The following is a 12994-nucleotide window of genomic DNA, read 5'->3' on the forward strand; positions in this document are numbered from 1 at the left end:
CCTTGATCTTGGCTCCACCCCTAATGTCTCCTGGCTCCACCCCCAAAGTTCCCAGATATTTCTTGAATTGGACTTGGCAACCCTACATGGGATCTCTGTATATATATATTAAAAAAGGTTATTGCCCATATCAAGGTTGGTTCAAGGTACTTTTTGCTCCAAGCAAAGTATGCTTACCTATAGCCTCCTCCTATGCTACTGTCTGTTTGTATCCAGCTGATATTGGCATGGATCCAGGGCTGGACTAAACCCTGTGGAGGTCCCTAGGCAGTAAAAATCTTGGGGGGGGGCCCTCTCAAATTATCTGCCACCTGCGGCCCCTGCTGCAACCTGCAGGCACCTTCACAAAAGCTCCTTTGACAAAGCTGTGGGGGAGAGGCAAAGAGAGGCAAACTTGGCAATGATGCCAGCTTCAGCCACATCAGACAAGTTGGGCAAAGAATGGCTCCAGTTGCTGGCTGCACATGCAGACTGGGAAGGCTGCAAGCAGGGGGGAAACCAGGGTGGGGGGAAGCTGGCCAGGGCCCCTAAAGGCAGGGGGTGCCATAGGCCAGTGCTTACTTGGCCTAATCATTAATCCGGCCCCACATGGGTCCAGGAGGTAATGGCAACACCTCATTCGTTGCCAAGGGCCAGAAGAGAGCAAAGCCCTGTAGTGTGTCAGGCCCTTACACAGTATAGCTCCACGCAATCTTTTGAGTAGCATGGTCAGTGAAGCACAGGAATCACGAGAACATATTCTGTCAGGAACAGTGACAACAAAGACCCAAGTAGCTGTTTCTGTTGTGATTTCTGTGGTGCATGAGTTCAATCTGCAACACAAACCGATCTATTAGGGGTGTCATATCATCAGTAACTACTTGTTTTTTGTTAATTGTTTCTGTAGACTTGGTACTTTGTGGGGGGGTTTTGATAGAGCACTATGATTCCTGTTTATCTAAGTGCAAAAGCAGTAGTAGTATTTATGAGAGAATATCAAGAAGAATTTTTTTCCAGTACTGAGGAGAATATCAAGCTACCCTACTTCAGCTGAGGCTGGAACTGTTAACAGCAGCCTGTCACTAATAACACAGGTCGAGATGCAGGACAGGAACCCAGAAGTGACCGACAGGCTGCTTCAGCGAGCCGCTGCACCGGCCCCCTGGGTCCCACAATGATGGGACCGATGCCACAGGGACGGGCTCGAAACACTCTATAACCCCTCAAAAGAACAGCAGTCTAGCTCGCTTCCCCTGAGCCCTGCCGCCATAAGCCTCAAGGGGGCTCATTTTGCGGCATCTCCCGGCAGGAGGGTGGCACCCGCACGGGACAAATATCAAATGAAAGAGGGGGTGCAGGGCTATCAGAAACAGCCGGTGGAGGGAGTCGGGAGCCCACCCCACTGGGAGGGAGGGAGAGAGGGGGGGAGGGAGGGGGGGAGGGGGAAGGGAGGGGGAAGGGAGGGGGAAGGGAGGGGGAAGGGAGGGGGAAGGGAGGGGGAAGGGAGGGGGAAGGGAGGGGGAAGGGAGGGGGAAGGGAGGGGGAAGGAGGGAGGGAGGGAGGGAGGGAGGGAGGGAGGGGAGGAAGGAGGGGAGGAAGGAGGGAGGGGAGGAGGGAGGGGAGGAGGGAAGGAGGGGAGGAGGGAAGGAGGGAAGGCCGGCCGCCCCCTCCCAGCAGCCGCCCCCCGCTTTCGGCCCCCTCCCTCCCTGCCTGGGGGGGGCTTACCTTCTCCAGGACGTGGGTGGACTCCCCTCCAGGCAGGCGGGCTGGCCAGGAGGCGCAGCAGCGGCTGGTGCTGGTGGCGGCTGACCCAGGGCCTCCCGCCACGCCGCCGCCACCGGCGCTGCTGGCCCGCCTCCGCCGCCTCCTCCGTCGCCGCCGCCTCTCCCTCTGCCGCGGTCGAGGCCCTACACCAGCGAGAGTAGCCGGCGGGCCGCGCGCGTGGGCGGGGAAGGCGGCGAGTGAGGGAGCCAGCGTCCCTGCGCGTGCGCACGGCGTTGTGGCGGGCCCCGCGCATGTGCAGAGCCCGCCACACCGCCGTGCGCACGCGCAGGGACGCTGGCTCCCTTACTCGCCGCCTTCCCCCCCCGCGCGCGCGGCCCGCCGGCTCCCCGCTGGCTAAACCAGGACTTCTAATGGTCCCGGTATAGCCAGCCCGGGAGGCGGGAATTGGGGGCCAGAACCGGGACTTTCCTGCGTGACCGGGACGGTCTGGCCACCCTACCCGCCTGGCTTGCCTAGCTGGATCATGCTACAGGTAAGGGCAGGAGACCATCCGGCACATATCTAAACCTCTGAGTGGCTCCTCACCAGAGCTGCTGGAAGAGCGGTGGAAAGGGATCACCTTGGGGCACCTGTGGGGAGGGGGGAGGCTGTATGGGAGTGAGCTGGCAGCTTTCCTCTTCAGTGGTGGTAGGAGAAAAGGCCATGGAGGTTGGGGCCACTATGTGCCCCCTGAAAAAAATCAGGGCCCCCCAATTCTTCAAATCCTGGCTACAGGGCTGCATATGGTCGAGGCCAATAGTGAGGTCTGAGGAAAGGGAGCTCCCCAGGCCATTGACTCACCAGGAGAAGCCCTGGGAGCTAGAATGGCCAACCAGCCACTGCAGTGAAGCGATGGTTGCCTTATCACTTGCACTTAGTTTCTGAGAGAAAACAAAACAAAATGAAACCCTATTTTTTTTAATAACCCAGGCCTGAAATTTTGGAGGGAGCATCCCTTGGGTGTGGGGTAAAATCCCTGAGAGTTTCTGTCAGATTGGGTGAATGGTTACTCCTAGAAATGTGTTTCCACTTGAATGTAAATGTAAACTACAAATAGCTTTAAAAAGGTAATCCCCTGTGCAAGCACTCATTGTTTCCAACTCTGGGGTGACATTGCTTTCACAGCATTTTCATGGCAGACTTTTTACAGGATGGTTTGCCATTAACTTCCCCAGTCATCTACACTTTACCCCCAGCAAGCTGAGCACTCATTTTACTGATCTCAGAAGGAAGGCTGAGTCAACCTTGAGCTGGCTACCTGAACCCACTTTGTGCTGGGATTGAACTCAGGTCATGAGCAGAGCTTGGACTGCAGTACTGCAGCTTACCACTCTGTGCCACAGGGCTCTTATACAAATAGCTTTACATCTGATATGCAAGAATGAGAGTTCATTTTAAACATTTCTCTCTCTGAATCTTACAGTTTTTGCATCTTCACACCCAAATGTGACAGTGGCATAAAACACACCATTGTGGGGCAGAGAGGCACAGCAACTACTCAGTTTTATAGGGCTGCTAGCTGTGAGGTTGGGGAACTCCTGGATATTTTTGGGGGGATGGAGCCTGGGGAAGGTGGGGTTTAGAGAGGGGAGGGACCTCAGTGTGGGGTATAATGCCATAGAGTCCACCTTCCAAAATGGGCATTTTCTCCAGGGAAATCTCTACAACCTAGAGATTGGTAATTCTGGGAGACCTCTCCAGGCACCACCTGGAGACTGACAACCATATCAATTAAAGATTTATACAGGCAGACATCCTTTCTTCCAAGTGTCAAGAGTATTTTCCTGATTATAGGTCTATCTTCTTTTGGAAATTTTTCCATTTGTAATCCCAACAGAACTATAATTTGGTACTTGCTTTCAGCTGCTAGGACATTATATGCGCAGTTGTGGAAGCAAGAAAAAACACCAGAGAAATGGGATTGGATTGTAAAAGTTATGACATAGAGTGAAATGGACAAATTAACAAGAATTTTAAGAGACTATGATTTAGAAGTTTTTAAGGTGGAGTGGAAAAAGTTCAGAAGTTATGTAGAAAAAGAGTGGAAAATAAAAGGACATTGGACAATTTTTGACAATGATTAAGTCTTAGAAAAAAGAAGAATATTAATTTTTGTTTTTATTAGTTAAGGGTACCTTTAAACATTAGTACTTTAAGTAAATAACACCGGCGGAGATCAAGTAACAGGGGGAGGGGTGGGTAGAAAGTAATATATGGGATAGATAAAAGAAGTTATTAATGATGCAAGAAATATAATTTGTTACCATATGTTACCAAATAAAATTGTTTTAACACCCCCCCCCCAAAAAAAGTATTTTCCTGATGTGGGCTGACCTCTGTCACGGCTGGGGCTGGGTCAGGCAAAGTCCAGGGGCAGGCCGAGGTCTGTAGCCGGTAGGCAAGAGGGTCCGAGGCGCCAAATCTGAATCACCATCCAGGTAACACAGGTCAGAGGTTCAGAAGCCGAAGTCAGGGAGTCCAGAAGTCAAAGCCGGAGTGGATGCTAGAACGTCAGGTAGATGACTAGTTGCTTCCACAAAGCCTCCTCCCAAAGCCCACAGCTATATAGCCCTCTGCTGGCTGTTGCCCATTTGGGCTAATTGCTGGCTCAGAGAGGCAGCCAGGATCCTGCTACAACTCAAGCATCCTTGCCCTTAGAAGGGCCAGAATCCTTTCAAAACTCAGGGCTCAGGGAGCGTCTTGCTTGTGAGCGTGCCGCCCTCCTCCGATCCCTGAGGTCCTGACGAAGGCGGTCACGCACACGAGCCACCCGAGAGGGCGAGGCAGGGGGGCTGGGATCTTCTCCAGCAGGAGACAGGGGCACTGGTGCAGGTGGCAGGGGCACAGTTTCCTCTGCAGGCTCCGCTCCCTCTGCAGAGTCCCCAGCACCCATGACAACCTCTATTTTTCTCCTTTCTCACTCTGCTTCTTCCACTATGCATACCTAGCTCCAAGATCAGGGTGGGTTTTTACTGCCCATCCTGTGCTTTCTCATAGAGACTTTGGGTGAAGTGGGAGTGGCTTTATGACAGCTTCCAGACTAAGCCAATTAATAGCAAGATATTGAACCAGGAAGGGAAGAGCACCTTTTTAATTTTCACAGGGGCTAGCCAATTAGAGTCAGCCTCTCTCAGAAATGGGAAGAACCAGTTGCTCCTCCTGAGCTCCATTCACTTTGGACGTTTGTATGTGCCTAAAAATATATTACTGTGGCTCCAGACTTAAGGGATGCATGCCTGGCTATACCTTTAAAACCATCAGTGAAAAGAGCAGTTCATGTATATCCAGTAACTGGGTTCCTTCCTCTCTCTGTCTCACCTCATTCTTGAACTGGCACTGAGGTGACAATGGTGTATTTTCCCAGATTTTAAATCTGATATTCATGTAACACAAGTATAAGAAGACTTTTTTTCTGTAGAATTTGTAGTACAACCTTATAACGCTTTGACTGAACCTTTTAAAACCCTTTTTAACAAATAAAATCATACTTAATACATGAAGTGAATGCTTTGATATATCTTAAATCTTCATGCTTTTGCTTTTTTTTTGTTGAAGGTCACATTTTGTTTTACCATTTGTTTCCTTAGCAGTTTGAAAAACCTTAACCAGAACCATGGAAGGAGAAAAACTATGTCACTGGATACAGTGGATATTGTTCAAAGTGAAGACAGTGGGTTAACATGGGAGACCAGTTCAAGCCGATGTTCCACATCCCAAGCCTCTGAAACTAGTGCTACATCTGGTGTTTATAGTATGGACAACTCATACATAGATTCTCCTCCAGGGAGAGCTATGGATGAAGGAAAGACAGCACAGAAAACAAGTAGCTCATTAGATCAAATGCCATCATTTTCAAACCAGAATACAGTCATGGAGAGTGAAAGAGAAGCATTTTCTGTAATGCACACGAAAGTAACAGTTGAAACAAGAGAAATGGATCCTGCTGATCCACATTCATGGCCCTTTCAAGTTCAACCATCAAAGATTAAAGACTATTTGATACAAATCACGCAGGAAGTGGAGAGTCCAGTGCCAGCAGAAAAAGATAATGCTTTGAAAAAAAAGGGTGAGCTCCCACTCAAAGGGACAGTAAGAGCACGGATTGAGCAGATCACTGCAGTGTTGGAAGAGAGAAATAAAAAGATTTTCAGGAGGGTGAATGGAAAAGATTTGCCTTCAGGTGCAACGAGGAAGCCAAGCGAACAACCAAAAATATTCTCCAGGCAAGGCATTTCTGTATCATTAAGGCATATTGAAAGAGATACCAAGGATAAGAATAACAAGAAGGAAATTATACGCTATAATCTCAAGCCTGTGCAGACAAACATTTCAAAGTCTGGTGTGTCTGCTACTCCCTATAAAAAAGATGAGAAGAAAATGAGAAAATCTGTTCTGCCAGAAACTCTAAATAAGGCTTCAGAGAAACCATCTCCTGTTCTGTCGTCCCTTGCTGGCAAAGCAAATAAGCCGGACAATGAATTCTATTCACCTGTCACCCAAACATCAGTGTCAGAACACACAAAGTTTGTTCCACCAGATGATCAGGACAAAATGGAGAAAAAAGCAAAGCAGTATTTTCTCTCCGAGGCAACCAATGTCACATCAAAAATGTTATCTAACCTCACTGATGAAACAGGGAAGCGGATAATGGAGCAACATTTACCAGAGGCCACAGAAGTTCCTCGTATCTCAGTAGCACCAAGATCCTCACCAGAGAGAAAGCCAGCTCAGCTGTGCTCACCTGTTTCTGCTGGATCACTTTCTTACTCTGCTAATGAAGAGGAGAACCAGACCAAATCAACTGCAGTTGTGCTATCAGAATCTGCAGCTCAGGATGTACAGTACCCAAATATTATAAAGTCTGAAGCCATCCAGAATGAACATGAACAGTCTCTTATAGCTGAAACTGCAAGCCAAGATACTGAACGGTGTCCTTCAAAACTGGAGAGCAAAGATTTGGCTATGTTTCATTCTGCTGAAAAAACTGGGAAGCAAAAAATTCCTTCTCACTCACCTGCAGAGTCTTTGCCTGAAGAGGCAGAATCACCACATTCTGTTATGGAAACAGAAAAGCAAGACATGAAGCAGTTGGAGGTGGAATATTTAAAGAAAGATGTACTGAAACAAGCAACTATAATGTCACAAACAGAGCCAGATCACCTGCTAGTGCTGCCTTCAGTAGAAGAATCAGAGACTAGAGAGGCTGAAACTGTACCTGATTTATCTTCCACTAACAACAGAACAGAAATACAGGAATGCCCCAGTGTAGAAGAGCATTTTGGACTTCCACATTTCTCTCAGCGTATGGGTAAAGCTGAGAAAGAAGAAAAAGATTACTTGGGACTGAATTTAGAAAAGCAAGGTGTTCAGATACAAGCACCTGTTACCATCTTACAAGAGCCAGAATTTCAAGAAGTCTCTTATTCGAGAGATAAAGCAGAGAATCAGACAAAACTGCTAGAATTTCAACATCTAGATTCATCACTTCCCATCCCCTCAGCACAAAAAGAAGTTCACCAATACTCTGTAGCAATAGTACAGTCGGAAAGTGAAGAGCCAGTTATTTCTGAACCGATAAAGTCTCTGCAGGAATTAGGGCATACAAAACCATCACATCTCAGAGACACAGAAGTAAGTTCAGACTCGCCTACTGAAATACTCAACGAGACTTCAGAACAACTACCCTCTATTTCATCTCTTCCAACTGACAATGTAGAAAAGCACAGAACTCAGCCATCCCCATTAGCAATACCTCAGTCAGAAATGCCAAACTCTATTTTACCATACATTGCTGAACAGATGGAGAAACAGGACAATCTTCTGTGTTCTCCTGAGAAAGCAATTTTGATCTCAGAAATGCTGTTTCCCACAGTGGCTGTCCAAAATGCTGGGGTGACAAAATTAGAAATTCAGCCAGACTCAACCACAAAAGCTCCCTCTGAAGAATTAGTGTCTATTTCAAGAGTGTCTGCTGTTGCTGAAGAGAAGACAATCTGGCCTGATTTGTCTCTGTCTGCTGAACCTCCTCCTGAAGCATCTGTTCGGCTACAAGAGTTAGAAAATCATGCCCCTCCATCTATAAAAGCAAATTTGTATTCTGAAGTTAAGGATGCATCATATCACACTGGAGGTGACAGCCAGGAAGGAGACCACCATTTATTTGCAGCAACACAGCTAGAGATGAAACATTCGGTTGCACCTGAAACAAAAGAGCTGAATAAAAATGACTCTGTACGATCCCAGTTGGAGATGGAAGCAACAGTTGCATTGAGTTCTGCAGATGAAACAAATAACAAAATTATGAACCAATCCATCATTGAACTTTCACATCCAGATTCACTGGGTCCTGTGTGTGTGCCAGAAAAGCAAGAAAGAGTACAGATGGAGACAGAAAAAACTCCTCAAGTACTATCATCTACAAGTCAACAAAAGGAAGAGTCAAGTGTATCACATTCAGTGGAAGAAATGGTTATAAATGAAATCCAGCTTCATTTGCCTACATCTACAAAAGAACCACAAGATAATGCTGACAATTCAACAAGATTAGCGGCGCCAAATACTGGATTGTTAAATGTACAACATTCTGTAGCTGAAGTAATGACACATGACATTTCAGCACCTGAATCAGAATATGTGGCAAATCAACATATTCAGTCTGCAGTTGAAGAATTGGAGCCAGCAAATGTACAGGTATTGCCATCTACATCTGAATCAATAAAGCATTTTGATGCATCTTTCCCACTGCTGAGTGCTGAGGAAAGAGACAAATTTATGACTCCATGGTCAGACCATGCCCATCTTATTTTATCTGAAACAAAGGGAAAAGAAACTGAACATTATTTGCCCACAACTCCAACATCTTGGTCTGCTCCAGAACCACAAGGAATTAAAAGTTTTTCATCTAATGAGGCATCCAAACAGTCTCCAGTGATTTCATTGATTTATACAGGTGACACAGAGTCTCTAGAAAGTTCTGTGCCAGGTCCAGAGCAATCAAATTTTCTTTTCTCAGGTTATAATGACAAACCACAGAAAGAAGAAAATCAATGCCTTTCCCCCAAGAGACAAGAACCTGTGCCGGAGGAGCCACTGTCCATTACAGCCTTCCTCATGGGTGAAATTAGGGAAGAGACCCTTCATTCATCCAGTGCTGTAAAAATTGTGCCTGAAGCATCTAAGTCTATTACAGAAGATGTAGCTTCTGAAACAGTAAAAGAAACAGTTCCTTCTTTCTTACCTGTTTCTGAAGAGAACCTTTCTAAAGAAACTTTTTTGCCATTTGTTGTTGATGCAGGAGAGGAACAGCCATGGTCTCATTCACTTTTGACTGAAGAGTCAAAACAACTAACTGCTGAAAAAAGAGATGTCCAAGATGTTCAGTCTTACTTGCTTGCAACTGCACTGTCTGAGAGAAGGAAGAAGGATATTGAGCTATATTGTCCTGAAAAGGCACAGCCTGAACCAGAAGATAGGACATTAATGAATACTGTGGAAGGGATCAGCAAGCAGGAGATGCCTCAGTATTTACTTTCCTCTGCTCAATCAGCACCCACACATCAAGGATTATTGTATTCCACCGAGGAAAGAGATAACCAAGAGAGAACACCTTTGGAGACTGAACATTCAAAGTCTCTACAGTCACCAGTCTTGCAACAGGAGCCAGAACATATAGATTTACTGCAGCCAATAAAAGAACTGGAGATGGAAGCAATTCAGCTTTATTCAGTTATAGCTGTTCAAGATTTATACCAGCCTGCTGGAGAGAAGGAAACGGTGGAGCTTAGGGGCTACTTGCCTGAAACTGCAGAAGTTGATTTTGGAGTGTCCACATCATCAGGTTCTATGGATGAAGCAGAGCAAAAAGAAATGCAGTCACCACGTTCTGAAGATGAAAAGTTAGAATATAAACAGTCTGTTTCAGCTCTTCTCACTCAGGTAGTGGAGAAGCAGGTGGGTTGTTCCGATTCACCAGAAGCCTCAGTATCAGCAGTGTTGGGACAATCAAACTCTGCTTTGGTGGATTTTACTGAAAAACCAAAAGTCCAGCCTTGTCTTCCTGAGACAGCAGTATCAGAAGAACCATTTTCCATTGCTGCATTCCTCCTTTCTGAGGCAAAAGAAATGCAAACTTCATTCCGTAAGATTGTAGAAAAAGAGAATATAGACACTCAACATTCTTTCAAAGAACCCAGTTTGTTGCTAGAAGGATCCAGAAGTGGTTCAGCCTTGCCTCCTGAGGCTGATGTGGCAACTAAGAGGGAAAACCAATCTTCTCTGACACATTTTGAAACAGAACAGCTTTCTCATGAACTTCAAGCAGAGGCTGCTGATAGAGAAGATATCTGTAATATTCCCACAGTACCTAATTTACTTTTGAATGAATCTTCTGACACTATACTATCAGAACCTATGAATGATAGTCAATTATGGTTAGCAGACTCTGATAAAACTACCAATAAGGCTATTGTAATTAGCAATGAAAAAGTTTCAGAAATACAAGACATAAAGAATTTTCTTCCAGCAGACGTAACTTGGAAACAACCTGAAAACTACTTACAAAAAGAGAAGAAATTAAAAGATAATGAAAAGCCAAGAGAAAAAACTATAGCTGCTCCTGAACTTGATCAAGGAAAAGACTCATCCAGTAATTTTGAAGATCACGAGATGGTGAATGTTCATGTCCCCACACATGTTTCTTTAACGGATGAAGAAGATGCGCACATGCCAGAGAAATTAAAATATATGGGACTGGTTTCCTCCCAAAAAACCCAGCCATTTAATCTTGTTGAAGATTTAGCTATTGACCTGAAAACTTTAATGTGTAAACCAGATACAAAAACTTCAGACAACTTTAAAAAAGCCAACTTTGAAAATAAAGAAAATGAATTAACAGAACTTGGTAGAGAAACAGATGTTCAGGGTAGTATAGATAATGAAAAGGAAATTGTAACTGTTCCAGAAAACAAAAATGATAGTATTTTAAATGTCACTCGTTTGGATTATTCAGGAAAGCACACCTTGACTGATGACAGCTCCTTCACACATACAGGAAAAGAGGAATTTGCTCAGGGAGTGAACGTTATACAAGAAAATGCCGAGAAAACCACATCTCCAGCTGCAAGCCTGGAAAATGTTTCAGAGTTTTCCTTACTAGAAAGCAAAATGGATGAAACTTTGAATGGGAATGAAAATGCAACAGCTGCTCACAAAGATATTTCAAATGAAGACGAACTAGTTGATTCTGTTAGGAAAAGTGACAAAAAGACAGAGGAGGAGCTAAACTTAGTAGATGCACCTTTATTTAACACAGGAAATGTTAATGAAGGACTAAGTGTCTTGCAAGGTGCATATGAATCAAATAAAAAAGAATGTGAGTCTGTTTCTATCCCATCTGAAGTGATGGCCCAAGCAGGGGCCTTGCCACCAAGAGAAATTGTTAATGATGCCTTGATAGAGGGGCCAGCAGAAGTTGCAAGTGATGTAAAAGTTATGCGTTGTCAGCCAACACATGCCATACCCTTTGGAAGTGGGCTTTATCGTTTAGGTGCCGCAAGTGATGAGAACAGTCAGAACAGAGTAGAAGAAGACTCTTCTTCAGAAGCAAGCCAGATGTTGCCAGAGGAAACAAGTGATGAGGAGTGTAGTCCTATACTGGATTATGCAGCAACGGTTTATCAAGAGGAATCATCTGTGCAAAATGAATCAAAGGCTGTTACTGGTCTTGCAACTGACCAAATGCAACAATCTGAAATAACAGAAGTTGATGAAGTAGATAGTGATGTGATAAGAAAACCTGTGGCAGAAGGTGCTCAGTTTCCTGAAACATTGCACCATGTTAGTGCTGACTGGCAAAGTGAGAAGCAAGTAGAACACATAGTTTCAGTCCCTGAACCTGTGGCACAAGGTACATATGCTTCAGATCGTGAACATCTTCCATCTTGGGACTTTGAGGGGCAAACATATGATAAAAGAGTTGGAGAAAATATTCCCAGTGATCTAGCTATGCACAATAGAGAAGATACAAAACAACTTTCAGCATCTGAAGCAAAATCTGACAGAGCGTTTGGAGAACTTGACTTCTCTCTTTTGTCACATGATTTTGAATCTTATCCATTATACTCAATAAAAGAGGAAGAATACAGTGATGATGAAGATCTGGCTGAGCTCCTGGGATATGAAACGGTGACACGAGATGATGCTTTTCAAGAAGAAACAGCCTCAGAGTTAGCTCGTGAAGAACTGCTGTTTGATGACAGAAAATCTTTAGACCGCATTAGTGATAGCTATGAATTTATAAATGAAAAAGAAGCTAGTGCATATGCTGAAGAAGAGGAGTTGATGGGTCTTGAAAAGCTACCAAAGAATGCTCCAGAAAGTGAGGTTCTACAGGGAGAAACAGAACTGGCACAGTTAGATGCCTATTGCTGCAAGTGCAAGTGTCCCATATCTGCAGATGACAAGCTTTGGGGAGAGCATAAAGACCACAGCGTGACAAACCTGGACACGGGTGTGACTGAGTTGAAGGTAAGTGGCTAACACTGTTGAATTTCTCTCCAGTATTCTCACTGGAATTACTATCCCTGTTCTCATTTGGCATTGATACTCAGTTGAGGATGTTTCCGTGGAATATATGCAAGGTTAGGGAAAGAGCAAATAAGGATTAGGGACTTAATACAAGTTTCACTTGCCATGAAATTTAGGTCCAGTTGAGGAATAAAGTAGTTTACAACTAGGGTTTATTTTGAGCAGGAATGCACAGGAACACAGTTGTGGCTGGCTTGGCATCATGGGTGTGTGGCCAAATATGCAAATGAGTTCCTGCTGGGCTTTTTCTACAAAAAAGCCCTTTGTGAAGGGTGACATCAGGGGTGTGTGGCCTAATATGCAAATGAGTTCATGCTGGTCTTTTTCTACAAAAAAGCCCTGCTTGCAGCATTGGTTGCCATTTTATCCTGGCAACTACAATCCTACCGTTAGGCTTAAAGACAGTGACCTGTTGAATATGATGCTAAAATGTTCACAGTAGCTCTTTTGGTAGGACTGTGAGCACCATTTTAATAAGCATACCTGGTCAATTGCAGCAAAAATAAACAGAAGTCTTGTGACTTTGAAACAGTGACTCCATGATAAAATTTTGCAAAACAGAGCTCACTTGTTCAGGTGCTCTCTGTGGATTCTCCTCATTATGCACTTTTTGGTATGAAAAAATAAATAAATAGTGGGGTCAAGGGGCCAAAAAATGCAGGAAGTA

At 44.9% G+C, this 12994-nt stretch overlaps 1 protein-coding gene across 1 annotated transcript in view; it reads left to right on the forward strand.

Annotated features, from left to right (window-relative positions):
* The window catches only part of CMYA5 (cardiomyopathy associated 5), a 73331-nt gene that overhangs the window by 5119 nt on the left and 55218 nt on the right, over positions 1-12994 (forward strand). The window contains exon 2 of the mRNA XM_060235866.1: positions 5334-12267. Coding sequence (XP_060091849.1) covers positions 5334-12267 — 6934 coding nt within the window. The remainder of the gene's footprint in view (positions 1-5333; positions 12268-12994) is intronic.

This window comes from Heteronotia binoei, chromosome 4, assembly GCF_032191835.1.
Source record: "Heteronotia binoei isolate CCM8104 ecotype False Entrance Well chromosome 4, APGP_CSIRO_Hbin_v1, whole genome shotgun sequence".
In the NCBI taxonomy this organism is placed as follows: Eukaryota; Metazoa; Chordata; class Lepidosauria; order Squamata; family Gekkonidae; genus Heteronotia; species Heteronotia binoei.